The 19711-nt window shown below is 46.0% G+C and overlaps 2 protein-coding genes and 1 long non-coding RNA gene across 6 annotated transcripts in view; 2 read left to right on the top strand and 1 right to left on the bottom strand.

The window, feature by feature from the left end:
* The first annotated feature begins 303 nt into the window (after positions 1-303).
* On the top strand, positions 304-14930 carry ARR3 (arrestin 3). Its single transcript, XM_089781636.1, has 15 exons — positions 304-386; positions 2813-2843; positions 3313-3373; positions 4023-4067; positions 5314-5513; positions 6505-6564; positions 6944-7011; positions 7376-7511; positions 8299-8383; positions 9478-9550; positions 10242-10379; positions 11584-11667; positions 12449-12472; positions 13175-13227; positions 14547-14930. The coding sequence occupies exons 1-15, from the start codon at positions 370-372 to the stop codon at positions 14681-14683; spliced, it is 1212 nt and encodes a 403-aa protein (XP_089637762.1). The 5' UTR covers positions 304-369; the 3' UTR covers positions 14684-14930.
* LOC142831214 (uncharacterized) lies at positions 13252-18605 on the bottom strand. Its single transcript, XR_012906875.2, has 2 exons — positions 18475-18605; positions 13252-13482 (listed from the first exon to the last, which is right to left on the bottom strand). It is a non-coding gene; the product is annotated as an uncharacterized LOC142831214 (long non-coding RNA).
* Positions 18594-19711, top strand: part of LOC102447888 (ras-related protein Rab-6A) — a 29770-nt gene continuing 28652 nt past the window's right edge. For all 4 annotated transcript variants that reach the window (XR_012906873.2, XM_075940797.2, XM_075940795.2 and 1 more), the window contains exon 1: positions 18594-18817. Coding sequence is in view for 3 of the 4 variants with exons in the window: in XM_075940797.2 (XP_075796912.1) it covers positions 18739-18817 (79 nt within the window). In the remaining variant the exon portion in view is untranslated. The remainder of the gene's footprint in view (positions 18818-19711) is intronic.

A 19711-nucleotide genomic window follows, 5' to 3' on the forward strand; every position in this document is an offset into this window, starting at 1 on the left:
CATTGTGAGTCCTAGGGCTCCTAGAGATTTCCTCCTCCTGATCCTAGGCCAGGGAGATTGCCCTGGTCATGGCCTGACCAATTTTTAGGCTGGACAAAACTGAGTAGCGCTGTGATCCCACATGCCAGGTTGCAATAAGCAATGCAACTCACTCAGATTTGGAGGGAGGCCTGTAGGGGCTCATGAGCCAGGGAAGTCAGGCTGCTGGTAGGAGGGAGGTTCCTGACAGGAGAAGAGGATGATCAGATGGGAGGAGTGCAAATCTATGGCCCTCCCTCCAACTTTAAAGGGCTCTCTGAAGCCCTTACTGCTGACAATTTTCTCTTGCTTCCTTTTTCAGAAGCCCAGTTGTGCAGCGACTGATTGAAAATGTCAGACGGCTCCAAGTATGTCTTCCTTTCCCTTCTCCCACTATGTACTGGACTGGGGTACTGTAGAGTGCCAATATGCAGCATCCTTCCCAGGAAAAAGGGGATCCCAAACACAATGGCTTAGTGCACTCCAGCCTCAGTGGAGGCAGCCCATGCCCATCAGAGACTGGATGGAATGGGGTAAATACCCATTGTTTTGTAGGAATCGGCCCTGTCTTGGGACCATCCTGCAACCAACACAAGTTGCCTTTTGTGCTCTCTCTATGTGGGACTGGAACGTGACATCATCTGGGGATGGGCGGGAGCTGCAGACACGTGCGTTTAGCAGTGAGTGACAGGCACTTTGCCTGGCTTTGGTGACCTGTCCATCTCTCTCATTCATATGCAATGCCATGTGCTGGCATTATGCAAGCTCTCCCACTCTGTGTCTAGTCCAGAACTCAGCCTGCATTGAAGGAAGCTGGGTGCTTAGTGTTAGACTTGAATGCAAAGGGAATGAGGGATTATGGTAATGCAAACTGACATTGAAGTCACATTCAGCTCCTTAGCATCAGCCTCTGGCTGGCAAAGATATCCAAGGCAACTCTAATCCTCCCAGTGTCTGGGAGTCAGATGGACAAAGGACGAGAGGAGCTTCCAACTCAGCTCAGACCCACCTCGTCAAGTGTCCCAGTTCTTGCCAAAATCAAACCAGCCCAGTACTTCACTGAGTCCAGTGTCTTGGCACAAGCAGAAGCCAGTTCTTGATACTTGAAAGGCAGAGGATTTCTACCATCACAACCCCCCCCCCTCCCAGCCCTTGGGGGAGGTCATGTGTGATGTAGTGTCCATGTAGAATGGCTGGACCCAGTGGCTATAAAGCCTGCATCTATCTCCTAGATTGGGCACTTCGGCTGTGTTGCTGAAGGTTCCATGCCCAGTCTCTTATGATGAGAATGGTGTCTATATGTGTATGCAGCCATATCTATGTACATGGGGATTCTCTCCTTGCCACTGAGTGAACAGATAATGCCAGGTAACTGGAACAGTGGGGACCCATCCCATGTAACCGTTTAACCTGACTCTGATAATGTCTAACTGGGACAGGAACTTGCTCACAGCATATGCTCCTAAAGCATCAGAGTTTAGAGTTACTAAGGCCGTGTCTGCACTAAGGGATTACAGCAGTAGAGCTACGGTGCCGTAGATAGACCAGCATAACCTGTAACATAGACACAACCTACAGCATCAGTAGGGGGGTTTCTGTTGCTGTAGGAACGCCACCTTTGCAGCTGCATTTACACTGTGGGTTTGCCTAGCTCACCAGGGTGGATTTTTCACATCCCTGAGCACCTGTTGACCTATATTTTGAGTGAAAACTAGGCTTGAGTGCTTGGCAACAGTGGCAGAGGGATCCACTCTCCAGAGCCAACAGCTCGGCTACGTCTCCACTGGCATGAATTTCCGAAAATGCTTTTAACGGAAAAGTTTTCCGTTAAAAGCATTTTCGGAAAAGCACGTCTAGATTGGCAGGATGCTTTTCCGCAAAAGCACTTTTTGCAGAAAAGTGTCCGTGGCCAATCTAGACGCGGTTTTCCGCAAAAAAGCCCCGATCGCCTTTTTCACGATCGAGGCTTTTTTGCGGAAAACAGTACTATGCTGTCTACACTGGCCCTTTTGCGCAAAAGTCTTTCAGAAAAAGACTTTTGCCCAAACGGGAGCAGCATAGTTTTTCCGGAAAAGCACTGATGATTTTACATGAGATCGTCAGTGCTTTTCTGGAAATTCAAGCGGCCAGTGTAGACAGCTGGCAAGTTTTTCCGCAAAAGCTGATGATTTTGCGGAAAAACTTGCCAGTCTAGACACAGCCCTAGAGAGAATTGGGGAAATGCAGAGGTCCTAACTGAGAAACCTGAGACAGGAGCAGTACCAGTGCCTGGCTGTCCATGTTCCACAGTGAAAGGCGATATACACAGAGCCTCCCTTACCCAGGGACTTGTTCACTAGCTAACACTCTCACGTCCCAGCTCTATGCTTTTCTCCCCAGCCTCTAGAATATGGTCTGTGGCAACATTATGTCCTCCACCCTGCCCCACTAGGAATATTCTCCCCATGATGGTGGGCAGAGGAATCCACAGCACAGAGAACTCAGAGCATCTGATATTTCCCTTCCTCCTCTCCCAGCCATTTTAGTCTGTACCAGGCAGAAAAAGGCCTGGAGTCAATTGGGGTCTGACCATGTACGGGACTGAACCCCCAAAGAGCCTGATTTCATATGCCTTCTCCTCCATAGCCAAGAGTTATGAACTAATGAGTTCAGGCTATAGACTCAGCCACCCTCCCCAACTTCCTCCCAGCAACTCCCTTTCTCTGAACACAGCACTTTGGCAGAAGCCAGCCTGCAGGGACTTGCAATCTTTTCTCAGACCTTCTCAATCCCTTTGTATTTGTTTTCTCCGCAGGGTTTTTAAGAAGACCAGCCCTAATGGCAAGGTAAATTCATGCTGATCTTGGGCACTCCTGAGAAGTGGCCAAAGGGACGACTACAGAACAGACACACATGCGAACTTGTGTCCCAGGATATGTTACCTGTTGAACTAAATTGTATCTAGCTTGTCCAGAAACTAGTAAGAGAGATTTGAAAGAACATGTATGTTATAGACACTGTACCGGGGGATTCCCCTTTGTGGGGAATCTCTCTCTCTCCAATTTCTTTCCTGCTCTATTTCTCATGTTCTTAGCATGGTGCTATTGTGATGCTTTTCAGGGAGCTTTTTTTAATATAATGAAGTTCCTTAAGTAATAATGTCTATTCTGATAACTTGAGTAATCACCATATCAGGAGATCTCTATTTCATGATCCTAGCCACGGCTACAAACTTGAAACAATGATCAAATGAAGTCAGACAACCTGGATTTTTTCTGTTCTGATTTCTTTTCTCCTTTCTCATGCTGCCTCCAGTTATCCATCTACTTGGGGAAGAGAGATTTTGTGGACCATGTCGAATCTGTGGAACCTGTAGGTGAGAAACGTCACTGACGTTATCTTCTCCCATCCCATTCTGCAAACTAGAATCCTCTGCATGTGACACAACAGTAGATTGCTGTGTAGTTGGCTGTCACTTTATAGACAGAAGTTTTGTGGGGCCAAATCCTTAGCTGGTGTAAAATGGCTTAGCTCCATATGTTCCAGTGGTCAGTGATTTTTCCATGGGAATAAGCAGCAAGACTGTGAGAAGCCAAAATTCTGGATTCCTGCAAATAGCTGTACCATAAGGCAAAAGTGGGAGAGGCAGAAAATCTAGCCTCTTAGGGAAGGTAGATAAGTGTGCACTAACTCTGCTGGAGCTAGCACACTAAAAATAGCAGTGTGACCATGACAGCATGAGCTGCTCACCTGAGCTGTAGACAGTGGTCAAGCAGGACTGTATATGGAGAAAACTGGTTGCTAAATGGAAACAGGTCTGGACGTGTTTTAGGAAGTGGTAGCAGCTCTTCAAGATACAATTTCCTGTGGGATGGGACTAATATATCTCTGCAAGTGGAAAAAGAAGCTTATTTTATTGACTAAATGTTATGGATAACTTGCATTTTTAAAAGGCCATACACACCTTTATAACCCCACCTGCTATGAAGGCTGAGCTCACCTGCATCTCTTGTGCTTATTTGCAGATGGCGTTGTCTTGATTGACCCAGAGTATCTGAAGGACAGAAAAGGTAACTCAGCAGCAATAATCATAGAGAGGTAGCTGTTTTAGTCTGATCTTGGTAAAACAAAAGAGCAGTTATGTAGCACTTTAAAGACTAACAAAATAGTTTATTAGGTGATGAGCTTTCGTGGGCCAGACCCACTTCCTCAGATCAAATTGTGGAAGAAAATTGGCATGACCATATACACCAAAGAGATACAATCAAAAAAAGTGAACACATATAAAATTGACAAATCAGATTTTATATGTGTTCACTTTTTTTGATTGTATCCCTTTGGTATATATGGTTGTGCCAATTTTCTTCCACAATTTGATCTGAGGAAGTGGATCTGGCCCACGAAAGCTCATCACCTAATAAACTATCTTGGTAGTCTTTAAAGTGTTGCATAGTCCTGTCTTTTGTTTCAAAAAGTGGGGAGGCTGTCTTTGTAATGTGTAAGATAATTATCATCTTGATTAAGACCTATTCGCAACCTGTTGAATTATAGCATAAATAAAAGTTCTGAGGTCTCTCTCTGTAATCTGGTGTTAAAGCCTCTTTGTTGTAAGACACATGTTGTCAGGTCTTTAAGAGAATGACCAATGTGACTGAAATGCTGGCTGACAGGTTTGTGTGTGAGTGTGGAGATTTCTGGTGTCTGATCTGTGAGCATTAATTCTTTGGTGAAGTGACTGACCAGTTTGTCCAATATACATCGCAGAGGAGCATTGTTGGCACATAATGGCATATATCACATTGCTGGTTGTACAGGAATATGAGCCCTTGATCGTAAAACTGACATAGTTAGATCAGTGATGGTGTCTCCAGAGTAAATATGTGGGCACATGTTGGGGCTATAATGAGAATCTGAAAACTGGTGCAAAGGACCATTCTTTGTACCTTGTGATAGTAGTTAAAGTGCCTAGTGATTACCAGAGTCTCCCTATTCAAAACAACCCTTCCTGAGCTAGAGATAAAAGATTGTCTCTGTTTCCTGTTCTTCTTTCCTGTCTTGGGGACTGATTCTGAAGCTACCAGAGGTTTGAATAAGGATTTCATGGATCTCCCTATCTTTGCACTAGTCTTTATAGATCCAGCCATAGAAAACTGGGTCAGATTTTTGCCTGCACATGGAAGCTACTTTTAATTTTGAAGAGTGATTAACATGGTCTCTTTTCTTATCTCAATCCTGCCCTTTCCGCATTTCCATTCATTCCTTTTGCTCATCTCCTTTTCTCTCTTTCAATTCCCACCTGTCCTGCGCTGGTCCCAGTGTATGTGATCCTGACTTGTGCATTCCGTTATGGCCGAGATGACCTGGATGTCATTGGCTTGACCTTCAGGAAGGACCTCTATGTCCTGACCACTCAGATTTATCCTCCTGTGCCAGGAGAGACACCAACTTCCCTCACTCCCATGCAGGAAAAACTGCTGAAGAAGCTAGGCGACCATGCCTATGCCTTCACTTTTCAGGTAAGAATTTCTAGACATGCACGGCTCTTTGAATTCATGCTCCCCATTATCTCTTGCTGTGAACTGATGCTCTAGAGATGTGAAGCAAGGGCCACTTCTCATGCTCCCCAACAAATGATCCAGGATCAGTGGGAACTAAGTCAAGATGTTAACTCACGGCAGTATCCACTGCTGCAGCAGCTCAAGAGTGCTGCCATATTGCTGGGGGAACAGCCTGGTGATTTTGTCCTCTGAGGTAGTGGAAAAGGGATTGGGGCAGAACCCACCCCAGCATCAGCTTGAACACAAGCTTCCTAGGGACAGACATAAATCCCTTGTCACTGACAAGGGCATAAGAAGCTATGGAGGGACTATGGGGCCTAGAATGAAGCGCTACCTGAGTGTGCATTGTGTGCATATAAAGTTCCTTGCTCCATTTATGCCTTAGGTTATGTCTACACAGCAGTGTTATTCCATCTATAATATAGTGTGCATCTACACTACTAACCTTTATTTCAAAATAATGTTGAGCTGGAGGACTTCTTACTCTGACTCCTGTAACCCTCATTGTATGAGGAGTAAGGGAAGTCAGGGGAAGAGTGCTCTTTTTCAGACTTCCTGCTGTGTAGACAGTGCCAAAAGCCAAAATAAGCTATTTCAACTTAAGCTATGCAATTGACGTAGCTCAAGTTGCATAGCTTATTTCAGCTATAGCCCTGCTGTGTAGATGTGCCCTTAGAGTGCTAATCTTCAGGCCCACCCCTTATTTTAGTTTATAGCCATGATGGAAGAGAAAATTCACCTGCAAAACTCTGATCTGTGACCAAAATATCTGCCGTGGACACATCTATCTCACCATAAACCCCAAGCCTCAGAGGATTTCAGCAAAGGATTTTCCCTTCCTGACACCCCTATCAGTGCCAGCATGAGTCAGACATTACAGAGAGTGTGATTGCGCTGTTCTACAGGGCTGGATTAGGTGTTCATGATAAGGATTTCCTCTCTCCTGCAGATGGCCACCAACTTGCCCTGTTCAGTCACTCTCCAGCCAGGACCAGATGATCTTGGAAAGGTGAGCTTGGGTTCCACATTTTATACCTATCATTAGGCTGAATGAAAAACACAGTGGTGGGTGGATGAATTCAGAATCTGCCTCCAACAACCTCCCGCAACTCTAGGACTCCTAAAATCACAGCTGCTTCTATTGTGACATCAAGGAGAATGATACAGATGGTGAGGAAGGGGTAGAGGAACCTATTGGAGGGAGGTAACATAGCCACTTCATGCAGGACAGGTGCTTCAGATAGTTTGATATTTGCTGATGTGATGAGAAAGGGAGGTGAATGAACGTAACTTCCAGCACTTATGATCCCTGATGGAAATTAAAGGGCCCTGTTCTACCTGGGGTCCTATCGCAATAGTCTTATTGTAACCATCTGTGTTTCCCTCAGGCTTGTGGTGTGGACTTTGAGGTCAAAGGATTTTGTGCTGAAAATCTAGAGGAGAAAATTCACAAGAGGTATTCTAGTGCATCCCTTCTTCTCCCACGCCTCTCTCAGGCCAAATCCCTTCAGGGGAGCAGCCTTGGGTTTATACTTCTAATGGAGACCCCAGGCTTCAGCCTCTATCAGCCCTACCTCATGCTTTTTGAGTCAAAGGTGCCAGGCCTTGTTTCCACTTCTGATGATTCTTAAGAGCAGACTGTAGTTTGCCCATGCATCCTGGAGCAGGGGAATAGAGATGCCCACCTATTGAAGCAAACAGACACTTTTCTCCATTATTTTAGCTCTAGCTTGGGCAGAAGGGTGAATTTTGGGTGGGGCCCCCTGGGATAGACCCAATGTCTCTGTGCTTACAGGCCTGGCCATTTCTCATCCCTGCAGGAATTCAGTTCGACTGGTGATCCGAAAGGTCCAGTTTGCCCCAACAAATTCAGGACCAGCACCAAAGTCAGAGACCACCAGGCAGTTCATGATGTCTGACAAGCCCCTGCACCTTGAGGCCTCTTTGGATAAGGAGGTATGTACCTCTGTATCAAGCCTTCCACCTGTGCTCTTGCATGTAGGACCTGTCCCACAGATTGGTACATACTGGTCTTTCCCTTTGCTGCTGGAGACTATTACAGCAAAAATGCTCAGCTGTGAAACTGAGGCTCCAGAAGAGGATCTCACACCCCCTCAAGCCTCCTGAGCTAGTGTGATTCTGCTTCTCATGTTCTGGAGTGTCAGAACCCCACCTCTGCGCCTTAGCAGCTGCAGGACTCTGGTCACAGACACTACTTTTGTGAAGGCAATCTTCCTCCTGGGTCTCTCAGACCCGTTAGTACTCTCTGAACAGTTTCTGCCTCTCTGCCTTCCAGCATCCATCACTCATTTGCCAACTAATCTGGGGGCTTCACCTCAGCCAGTACTTTGTGAGACATGCTTCACCCTGCGGTGAGTACTCAGGAGTTTAGCTGGGCTGGAAGTCTGGAACAAAGGCTAAAACTCTGAAAATTCACTGGATTTCCCCTCTATTTCTGTATATCTTCTGCTTGGAAATAGACTTTTCCCAAAAGCCCAAGAAGATAAAGGTCCCCTCAAATCTTTCCTGTAATCTTCTCCTTGGAGAAGAGAGGTCCTGGTGCATTTGCATATGCATTCCCTGAGGTCTCTGCGTCCTAGCTCTTACAGGTCTTGCTTTCCATGGTACCGTCAACTTCTATGTATCTATTTAGGTCCTTGCTTTGTTGCTCATCACCACAGTATCTAGCTACTTCTTCAACTCCTGTTAGCATGCAATGTAACCAGATCCATTGTGATTACAGATCTATTACCATGGAGACCCAATTGGTGTCAATATTAATATCAACAACACCACCAACAAGATTGTGAAGAAAATTAAAATATCAGGTGAGAGAGAACATGATGCACATCCCCAAGCCTCAGCTTCAGTCTTGTCTCCCTTGCCCCACATTCTTCCTTTTGCCCTCTGCCCTACCCTTTGCTCATGCCCCATACCCTAGCCAGGTGCTCTGGGCCTTTAAAGCGCCTATGTGAGGTTCAGATTGTATAAAGGAGAACTTCACTTGTCCAATAGATGAGCTATGCTGGTTGGGAACAAGGATGAATACCTGTTTTCTCACCCCACCCCCAAACACCCATGCTTTCTTTTCCTCTCACTTGCACCAGTGTAGCTCCCCTGACTTCAGTGCACTTAAACCTCATTTAAACTAATGTATGGGAGAGAAGAACCAGATTTTCTGTATGGTTTAAGTCCACAATTTAGAGACAGAATAATTTTGTTAGCCTCCATGGAGCTCAGGCCATTCAGAGATGGATGAGATGTAAAACAACCGAGAGACCAGGAGCCTGTACTGCAAGTGTCACTGATGCTCCAACTTTATCTAACCTGGAAATTCAGAGGTGGAATGACTAGGAAAACCCCTTGGAATGGGAAGCCCCCAAATATCTCACTCATGACTATTTCATGAGATGCTACAGCTCTGCAGTGTCACAGGGATGTGCACAAAGGGGGGAAGCAGGGAGCTCCCCCAATCTCAGTGTGTCCCTGCAGCCTGCTGCTTCTCCTCTCGCTGCTGTAGTCCCAAACATGGCCTCTGCCTCCATTCCTAACCCACCTCAGCAGTCAGTCTTGCAGCAGTGCTGAGACTCCAGCATCAGGGAAGAAGCAGCAGCTGTGGGGGACGGTGGAGGAGGAGCCAGCCAACCTGCTGCTTCCTCTCCCCCAGGGCTGCAGGGACACAGAGAATGCAGCTGGCAGGAGAGCGGCTAGCTCCTCGCTGCTGGGTGTCCCCTCCGGAGGTGTTCTGCGAAATCTGGAGTGGGCCTTTCATTTGTGTGTGCTTAATGTGCCCCTCCAAAAGTGCTCACATTTAAATTCCTGCACATGCCTTTGTGTAGAGCTAAGGATAGCATGTGCTACACTCTACATGATACCCATGTCATTGCCATGATAGAATTGTGTTCCCCTTCTCTCTGACCAGTCGAGCAGATCACAGACGTGGTTCTCTATTCGCTGGACAAATACACAAAGATCGTGTGCACGGAGGAGATAAAGTAAGTTAGAGGAGGTAGCAGGCCATATACCGGCTTTGCCGGCCAATATAGTGTGTGTGAGAGATAGTAAAGAAGTGGGATAAGAAAGATGGGGAAGCAGAGGAGGCAGTGGAGATGACATTTCAAAGCGGGGAAAGAATATCTAAAGTTCTAATAGTAAATAGGAAAAAAGCAACAGAGCTTTGGAGCTAAGCGAAACCTTCCCTGGGGACACACAGTCACACAGCTGACCACAGCAGGTCCTTGCAGCTTTCTCTGGAGCACCTGGTGCTGGCCACTGTCTGTTAGGATACTGGACTAGATGATCAAAGGCAGATCCTGTCTGGGATTCCTGTGTAATAGAAGAAGGAGAAAGAAAGAGAGAGGTGGGATAGAAAGGAAAGGAGAGTGGGAGAAAAAAAAGGAGACAGAGAAGCTTAGGGGCATACACAGCAGACATGGGGGTGGGAATAGAGATTCTCCTTTTGCTGGGGCCTACAGACAGTAGCGTGGGGAAGAATCAGGCATGTGCTGTGGCCTTACTCTGCCCAGATGCATCTGCTTGGGGTCCATAATCCCAAGACATCCCATGGTGCAGCAGTGTCTGCTCAGGAATCTAGCTTTCCAATGGGTTCCGTGCAATTGTCACTGCTCTGTTCTCTGTTGGGACTCTGGTGGCTGTTCTGAGCTTTTCCCTCTTTATCCCTTTCAGTGAGATTGTGCCTGCCAATTCCACTTTCTCCAAAAGCTACACAGTGACCCCCAGCCTATCAGCTAACCGTGAGAAGCGTGGCCTGGCGCTTGACGGCAAACTCAAACATGAGGACACCAACCTGGCCTCCACCACCATGTAAGAGAAAGGCCTCCATGTTGCCAACACAGCTTTCTGGCTGATCTCTTTGCTTCTCTTACCAGTCTCTGCCAGACAATTATATTATTCCCACTCTGTACCATCCAGTGCTGTTCTGCCAATACCTATGTACTCAAACCTTGAGCTGCAGCCTCCTCTCCTGCTAGTCCAGCCCCAGGCTTCTACACACTATTTAAGTACAGGCAGTCCCCGGGTTACATGGATCCGACTTACATCAGATCCCTACTTACAAACGGGGTGAGGCAACCCCGCACTAGCTGCTTCCCCCCAGCAGACCAGGGAGACGCGAAGCTAGCACCCCCCCCCCCCCCAGCAGACCAGGGAGACGCGAAGCGGCTTTTCTCAGCAGACACCTCAGCTTGAGAATAAAGGACTGAGGGAAGTGAGGTGTGGGACAATAAAACTGAGCTCTGGAGAAATGTTTGGCTAGAGTTTCCCCTACAATATGTACCAGTTCCAACTTACATAAAAATTCAACTTAAGAACAAGCCTACAGTCCCTATCTTGTACGCAGGGGCAGATGACTGTTTTGCGGGGCCCCAGGCAGTGTAACTCCATGGGGGCCCCCCTTTGCCACGGCGCATGCGCGGGGCTTTTTTAAGCGCGGGGCCCAGGGCGGCTGCCCCGTTCGCCCAGCCCTATATCCGCCCATGCTTGTACGTAACCCGGGGACTGCCTGTACCTCAATCCTGTCCTGCCTCATTCCCCACAGCAGTTTCTAAGACCCTCTTGAGGAGGGACTGTCATCATGCTGAAGAATTTGGTGAATCTGAGATAAGGGAACACATGCACTCTGATCCATCTTGCAGGTGTGGGGGAACCTATGAGCCTGGCCAACACCTTTAAAAGATCCCATAGCACTTTTTCCCAAGAACAGGTGCATCCACCCTAGTGTCCTGATTAACTTCCAGCTGAGGTAATTACCACGTATCCCCAGAAAATCTTCTATACTTTCAGTTAAATTTGTTTTTCCTTCCTTTATGCTGTGTGGCATTGTAGTTGAACAGATATTTCCTTCTACACAAGAGGGAATCCTCTGACATTCACAAATTATAAAGTTTTTTATGGCATAGGTTTAAGCCACCAAAACAATCATCAAGCAACAAACTCAGCCCCTTCTGATCACAAGGCATAGCTCATCCCAGGTTATCTTCTGACCTTTTTTCTATGCTTTTCCTTGTAGACTGAGACCTGGGATAGACAAGGAGGTATTGGGGATCCTGGTGTCCTACAAGGTGAAGGTCAACCTGGTGGTGTCCAGAGGAGGGTGAGCATCTCACGGGCACATAGAGTGACAGCTCTTATACCCATGAGCTTAGTGTTTGAACAGCACCTTAGTATAACAGGTACCTAGTCCATGACTGGAGTTCCTAGACATCACCACAATACTATTATAGCTGCTAATATCAACATGTACTGATCGGGGAAATAGCTTAATGACTGGATTTCTTAGTTTGTCTTTGGGGCCTTCTCTGCACCTCTATAAATACTTAAGGTATCAGATCATCCACATGGCCTCCTTTCCAGCCAGAAGCCTTGGATTCTCAGTGATTCCCACCCCTTTGCTCCCAGGTCATATCCCCATTTTTACCCCTGCACTTCACTTTCTTACTAAATCTTCTCTAGTGCCTCACTGTCTCATAAGCAAACCAAGGAAATGTGGTCTAGATAAAAGTATTATAAGGTGAGTGCACAACTGGTCAAAGACCATACTTAACGAGTAGTTATCAATTACTCCTTGTCAAACTGGGAGGGCATATCTAATGGGGTACCACAGGAGTCAGTCCTAGGTCCAATACTAGTCAGTATTTTCATTAATGATTTGGGTAATGGAGTGATGAGTATGGGACTCTTGACACATCACCCTGGGATACCTGAGTGCCATGACAGCAGGGACCCGTGAAGAGTGTCACCTACCACAGGTAACATTGACATGACATGAAAAGCCTCATTGCCCATAAGGGGACATTTTCCACTCAGTCATTACATTTGTATTTGTTGAACTGTTCTTCAGCTGAATTTTGTTGTTCTTTCTTTCATCCCCACAGCATCCTGGGAGATCTCACTTCAAGGTAAAGAATGGGTCATTTGACAGTGTTCTTTGCTAATGGAGCTTTGCAATCCTATGGGGCTCAGAGATAATGACTCCTCCTTTCACTATATAGGAATGAATATCAAACTGCCCCCACAGCTTCACACCTGCAACACGTACACACCCACACGCTTTCAGACACCTTGTATGAAGAGGAGATTGTCAAACCTCACACCGCTTGTGTGATACTTTCCTGTTCCTGCTAGTGGGTGGTTCTTCTTCTCTGGCCTCTTGCATTCCCTATTCAGCTATTAGTGCAATTACCCAACAGATGTCTTACACTAAAATAACTTCACTCAAAGCTGAGGAAGGAAGGAATCAAGTAGGATTTGTAGCCTGACCTCTCTCCAATCCAGGCTCTGAGCTGTCTTTTGCAGTGTCATTCAAGGAGCTGGATGCTGTTTCTAATGCAGAACCTACAGCTGCTCCCCACCCTGTCCTTGTTCCACAAAAGTTAATCAAAATCATAATTAACCTTATCTGATTGTTGCAAAGCATTGTGGGATGATTGCATAACTAACAGGGTGCTTTAAGCAAGTCTAAGCCGAGACAGCCAGACTTCTCCTTGTGCCCATTGAAAAGGCTGTTAAGTTCAGGAGAATTTAAGAGGCTTTTACACTCTTCCCTCACATTCATCTCTGTATAATTCTCCCCTTTAATAGAAGTGTGCTTTTCCTTCTAGCGATGTTGGTGTTGAGCTGCCTGTTATTCTGATGCACCCAAAGCCCACTGCTGGTAAGTGATCACACTGGAATACAGTTTTCACTTGGGAAGCAGCAGGGAGGAAATGCATTCATATTCATAAAGGTGTCAGTAACCCTAGTGACACCACTTATTCCTAAGTTTTGGTGAAGCAGTTCAGCTCTGAGAATTTCCAACCCAGATGGAAACAAACTTCAGAGCATTTCCAGGGTAGAAACAGTTCATTTGCCCTTTTCTTTGTAACTCTCTACTTTCCAATGTAGTCAGGTCTGGAAGCTCCACTGCACCCTGAAAAAGAGAGACTTGTATTATTCTCTCTCCAAACCAAGCTTCCACACTTTCTGAAACTGGCCCATCACTGGGTTCCCATGATGTTCTGCACAATGTACTAACGATACCATCAACAACACGAAAAAGGGATCTGTTGTTTCCAAAGGATTTTGAATCATTAAGACCTGTCCCCTCTTACATTTTAACCATGATCTGTCTATGATGTACCAAGGGAGGTCTCCTGTTAAGTTTGCCACCTGTCCAGATCTTGACAGGACCATCTTGTTTCTTGCAAACTTGTCTTGCAGCACATACAACTACATCATTATGCCAGTAGGCTATATTATGATGGCACATATATCACAATTTCATGATGCCATGGGTTTGTTGTGGAGGAAGGTTGATGATTCAATGCCCAGCCAAGACTTGAGGTTAATGTTTGGCTAAAGCAAAGGTCCTATTTTGTAATTGTGTGTCCGAGCAGTTAAACACACACATAACATCTCTCACTGTGGACCATGTCTGATGTTTATTTAGCAGAATGTAGGCGAGTCACTTTTTAAATACAAAAGTCCACAATGTGTGTAATATAATGGAAGGTATGACTTTGTCTTGAGATCTAGACTGAGAAGTATTCATAAAATTGCATGATGTCTAAACCACATGTTTATTATTGATCTTCCACAGTAACTCTGCAGATAAAATGCATAACCCCTTTCAGTTATTTGCCCCAGAATGTGTCTAATAGAAATATCCTAGTAGTAAGAATATGTCCTTCCAGAATGCCTGTTGCAGACTAACATATGTGTGTGTGTGTCTCAATTTCTCTCTGCCTCCCCACGACATGTTTATAAATGGACTATAGACAAGCTAAGGTAAGCAAAAGGTTTCTTATACTCTTCAATACTTTTTGTAAGAAATCTGTTAGGTAAATGCATTAGTAAATAACCTGTTCTCATTTAAATGTGCATTTATGGAGCCACCTGTGAGTGCCTGGAACCAAAAAGATCCCTCACAGACCTCAAGCTCACCGACACTATGACATTAGTGTGATATCACTGCTAAAATGAGTGTTGTCAAAGAGGGGGAAAAAACCAAATGCTGTCTTTTTCTCTCTAGTGAGGAGGACATTGTGATTGAGGAATTTGCTCGCCAAAAACTCCAGGGGGAGAAAGATGACGAAGATGAAAAGGAGGAAGCGGATAAAGAAGAAAGCTAATCTGCTGCCCAGTCCAACCCAGCCAAAACATGCAGTAGTGACGACTCCAATGCACCTGTTTGGGGCAGAATTTTTTTTTAGAAAAGTTCCTGATGTACTAGTCTTATATTTGTGGTGTGAGACTATCACCATTTGTTAGCAACTGTAACTATTGGAATGCTGTCAAGGAAATGTGTTACAGTCTGTTTTTGTTGCTCACCAGAATTCTGCAACATTCTGCAGTTTCTTTATAAATAAAACTATCTAAATGGAAATGTGCTGGAATCTATTTATTTTGGCTTTGGTTTCCCATGATCATTTCTTCATAACATCAGTTTACAAGCTAGAGGAAAAGTTAGTGCACAAGTCCCTGTGTCTCTTTCACAACAACACCATCTAGGTAGACAACACCCCATTGGGAAGAGTCACATCCACACAAATCTTATAAATACATTATTAAAGGAGAATGTTCCACATATGCTGTATACATTCTTGTAACCAGATCTGGAACAGCCTTGCAAGAGGAGTAGTGGGGCCTCAAAACCTAATTTGTTTCATGACTGTGCTTGAAAAGTTTATGGAGGGGTTGATGAGTTAAGGTTGCCTAAAATGGCATAGGACCCATCTGTCACTGCTGTTAGCAAATTTCTCCATCACCATGAGATGGGACCTTAGATGAAGAGTTACTATAGAGAATTCTTTCCCAGATGAATGGCTGGTGGGTCTTGCCCACATGCTCAAGATCTGACTGGTTATCACGTGTAGCATTTAAAAGGGATTTTCTCCCCACGTCAGATTGGCAGAGTTCCTGTTTTTTGTTTGTTTGCCTTCCTCTATATCACAGGGCATGGATAACTTGCTAGTTTGAACTGGAATAAACAGTGAATTCTCAGTAACTCAGCCAGAGGTTTGGGTCTATTGCAGGAGTAAGTGAATGAATTTCTGTGATCTATGATGTGAAGGTCACAGTAGATGATCACGAGGGACCCTTCTGGCCCTATGGTCTAAGTCTGTGACTTACACATATCAATCTGCTACAGTCCAGTGGTATTAGTTTGCCTGCTCTGGAACCAGATGATGTTAATGGGGTTGGGGTCTCTCTCCTCTCATCCCAAATTCCCAGCCTGCATCATTTGCTTATGAGGACCAATATAAGGAGATTTTATTTACTGCACCTGCTAATGAAACTGCAGTCACTAACTGCTGATGAGATGCAAAGCTGACTCTAGAACATGATAAGGGTGAGATTTGAGGTAATTATATGCTGACTGCACTTCAGCCCAGACCATTTGGTACCAAATGAAGAAGAGGATGGAACCAGCAGGGTCATATTTGCCATCCACCTTTAACAGTGATTGTGACAACAGTTGACCAAAACCTCATGACAGCACTACAGTCACTGCCTAGTGCTCTGTGGCACGAGCTAAATTCTGCAGCATGATTCCTGGGATTCTCTGAAGGGCATAGACAGTGGAAATTCTGAGGTAGCTACATTTAAATGTTAAAAATATATTTAAAATTAAATAGATAAAACAATAATTCTGTTGAAATATATGGAGATATACCTATCTCATAGAACTGGAAGGGACCTTGTGAGGTGATTGATTTGACTCCTCTGCCCTCATAGCAGGACCAAGTACCATCCCTGACAGATTTGCCCCAAATGGTCCCCTCAGGAATTAAACTCACAATTGTGAGTTTAGCAGGCCAATGCTCAAACCACTGAGCTATCTCTCCCTCCCCCCATTTTTTTTCTTTATCAAACAGTAAATGATATTAAAATATACGCATGGTGTGTTTTGGAGCAAGCATTATCTCTTACCTTTAAAACAGAGGTCATGAACACATATATACCCATCAGAACAAATATCATTAACCCCTTCATTCACTGCTCCCGGATTCCCAAGAACTTAGGTTGCTCTCCTGGTGCAGAACATTCAGATTCTTTTAGGCCAGTGATGTGACTTATAGACAGTACAGTTGCAGCCACAAACCAAGGTAAGCCCATTATGGAACATATCCCCAGCATAACACCAACCATGAGCAGATCAAGATGATAGCCACAGCCTTTCTTCAACTTATGCTCCTTTCTGTTTATGATTACTGCTGTGATTTGCTGGTCCATGAAATGAGAATTGTACAGAGTAATGTGGGAATAGCAGCTACCAGTAGTGTCCACCAAAGATTACCTTTAAGAGGATCTATGAGCCATCCCGTCTTTTTGAGTAGGTTCAAACTTCTCAGGAACGTGTAGTTTAGGAGAAGGAATTCCAACATGCCAATCAATCAGAACCATGACCACTATTGTCAGAAATACAGTGAAGTCACTGATTGTAGAGCACACAAAAACTGTGAGGTTAGACCATGTTATAGTATCCACTGATGTATTGGTCTTCCGCCAAATATGTAAAGTTAATCGTATCCACTACTTTTTTATTGTTTTATTAAAGGCAATGTATTTTACCTTGACCCCCGAAGGGGGTTCAAAAGAGGATGGAGAGAGGCTGTTCTCAGTGGTGACAGATGACAGAACAAAAAGCAATGGTCTCTAGTTGCAGTGGGGGAGGTCTAGGTTGGATATTAGGAAAAATTAATTCACTAGGAGGGTGGTGAAGCACTGGAATGGGTTACCTAGTAGGGAGGTGATGGAATCTCCATTCCTAGACGTTTTTAAGTCCTGGTTTAACAAAGCCCCCTGTCTGGGATGATTTAGTTGGGGTTGGTCCTGCTTTCGGCAGGGTTTTGGACTCGATGATCTCCTGAGGCCTCTTCCAATGCTATAATACTGTGCTTCATTTTAAGGTAATACACGTTTGGATTGACAATGCATAACTTCATCACAGAAGCTAGGATGGAAATAGGTTCTGGCAGCTAGAAAGGCATTACAATTTGGGAGCTGGACATTACTGCTAAAATGAGCAAGTGATGTAAATTGTTATACTGTATTTAGACGTCAGAGTAAATATCCCATTTAAGATGAATGCGCCATTTCACACCTTAGATTTACTGCTTCTGTCTGCAAATTCAGACAGATGTCATTGCCTCAAATAGAGTCATGATTTGTCTAGATAAGGGAAATTTGCACCTGTGTAACCATATCAAAGTAATTCTTCCAGAACAAATTCCTTATGTATTGCCCTAATGCAAAAGTGGACTTGCTTCTATGCAGGTGTGTTTACATTGGAGAACCTACTTCAGTGTTGCACATTTACACAAGAGAGTTTGCATTGGTGCAGCTATATAAGTGCAACAAAAGCCACTTTTAGACAGGACCTCATTTCTATAGTTCAGATTTCACTACAACCATAGTTGTGATTGCACTAGGAAAATTCAGTCCATAACTTACAACTGGGGTAGTAATGTTGGAAGTACTGTATTAGGGTGTGCAGGACATCAGCAGTCTTACTATGTGACCTAGGTCTTCAAGGTCTGTGAAGGCTAAAAATACAGTGTTTTTGCAAATGGAAGAATTCAGTTTACAGTACGTTTGGGTAGGTTAGAGTAGATGCCCCACTATCCATCTACTTGGTGGATTCCTGTTATAGGTGCATAGGCGGAACCCTGGTATCCAGCTGGTGCAGAGCACCTGGTATAGATGTATGGGGGATTTTAGGCAAAAATCTGGTGAGGGATTCCTGTTACCGGTGCATTGTTTTATCCAAGCGGGGGCCCTGTTAAAAGTGCAAAGGGATCCCCACTATCCAGCAGGAGGGAGGTCCCTGTTACAGCTGGAGGGATCCATCCGCTAGGGGCAGCTAACCGCCTAGGGGAAGGTGTTCAACTGTCGCACCCCAGGTTTATGAACCGCTTACCACAGAAAACAACAGCACCGCGTCAGGTGATGTCATAGCGGCATTCGGTGACGTCACATGACAGGAACTGGCGAGCTGATGCGACATCATACGTCACTAGCGCGCCTGCCCGGGTGAGCATACGGCGCAGGGGGGTGACGTTTTCCTTGCGTCTACGGAAGTGACGCCCGAAGCGGTAGCGGTGGGTGGGTCCCCGAGCGGTGGGAGCTGGGCAGCATCTCCTTTCCCCGGTCCCTCGTCCCGGCTCGGCCTCCCCGCTCCGCCATGTCCGCGCCCGGCAGCGGCGGCGAGTTCGGGAACCCGCTGCGCAAGTTCAAGCTGGTGTTCCTGGGCGAGCAGAGCGGTGAGCGGAGCGGGGCGGGGCGGGGCGGGGCCGGGCGGGGGGGCGGGGGGGGCTCAGTGGGTGGGGGGCAGGGAGGGGGAGGAGGGATCGTGCCTGGGCTGGGGTAAACCTGGGGGATGAGGGAGTATTGGGGACAGGGTGGGCTCCGTGCCTGGAGTACGGGGGGGCTCACTGGGGTAGGGGGACCCGGAGCTGGGCGCGACCTGCCTGTCGTGGGGCAGACCCTGGGGTGTGGGTTGCGCTGTGGCCAAGCGGAAGAAACTGACTTGGCTGTCTCAGGTTTGCGGGGTGTGGCCCCGTGGGTTTCCGCAGGAGCTGCAATCATCCCTTCCGTGGTTGCTAGTCGCTCGTGGTTGGGGGTAAAGTGCTCTGCAGTCATCCTTGTCGCTCAGGGGCTCGTTGCACTAGGCCAGACACAGATTTGAGCCCTGCTCACCATTCCTGGTGATGGCTGGCCATGTCCCCACACTGCTGAGTGGGGTGTTCAGCAGGCTGTCAGCTTTCCAGTCCTTAGACACAGATCAGACCTAATGTGCACCCTGGGAATCTGCTGTTCTCACATGCTCCTGTCAACATACTTGTAACACAACTGGTGACTAGGCACTAGTGTTCCAGCCAGATCATCACATACTTTCCCAAATCACTTGGCCCCGGTACCAGTAGTTCAGTCTCTGCCATTTTGATGCCAATGCAGATGGAAGTGTCTGCTTAGTATGAATGTTGCAAATTGTACTTCTGTTACTCTTCTACAGTGCAGTGCTTGTGATCTCCCCAAATCCAGTTTCCCTCAGCACTGTTGAGAACTGGGAGTGAATACCAGATGGTAGTGCAACTGAGATAGCTTTACTAATGACTGAGTGTGGATGGGGGACAAAACTGCATTGGTTCAAAATA

The sequence above is a fragment of the Pelodiscus sinensis genome, chromosome 13 (assembly GCF_052426305.1).
Source record: "Pelodiscus sinensis isolate ZL-2025 chromosome 13, ASM5242630v1, whole genome shotgun sequence".
NCBI lineage: Eukaryota > Metazoa > Chordata > Testudines > Trionychidae > Pelodiscus > Pelodiscus sinensis.

Excerpts from the sequence above, each read along its gene's own strand:
- ARR3 (XM_089781636.1), top strand. Across the intron at positions 8,384-9,477 it reads GAAGAAAATTAAAATATCAG|TCGAGCAGATCACAGACGTG; the intron begins GTGAGAGAGAAC and ends CTCTCTGACCAG. Across the intron at positions 12,473-13,174 it reads CTGGGAGATCTCACTTCAAG|CGATGTTGGTGTTGAGCTGC; the intron begins GTAAAGAATGGG and ends TTTTCCTTCTAG.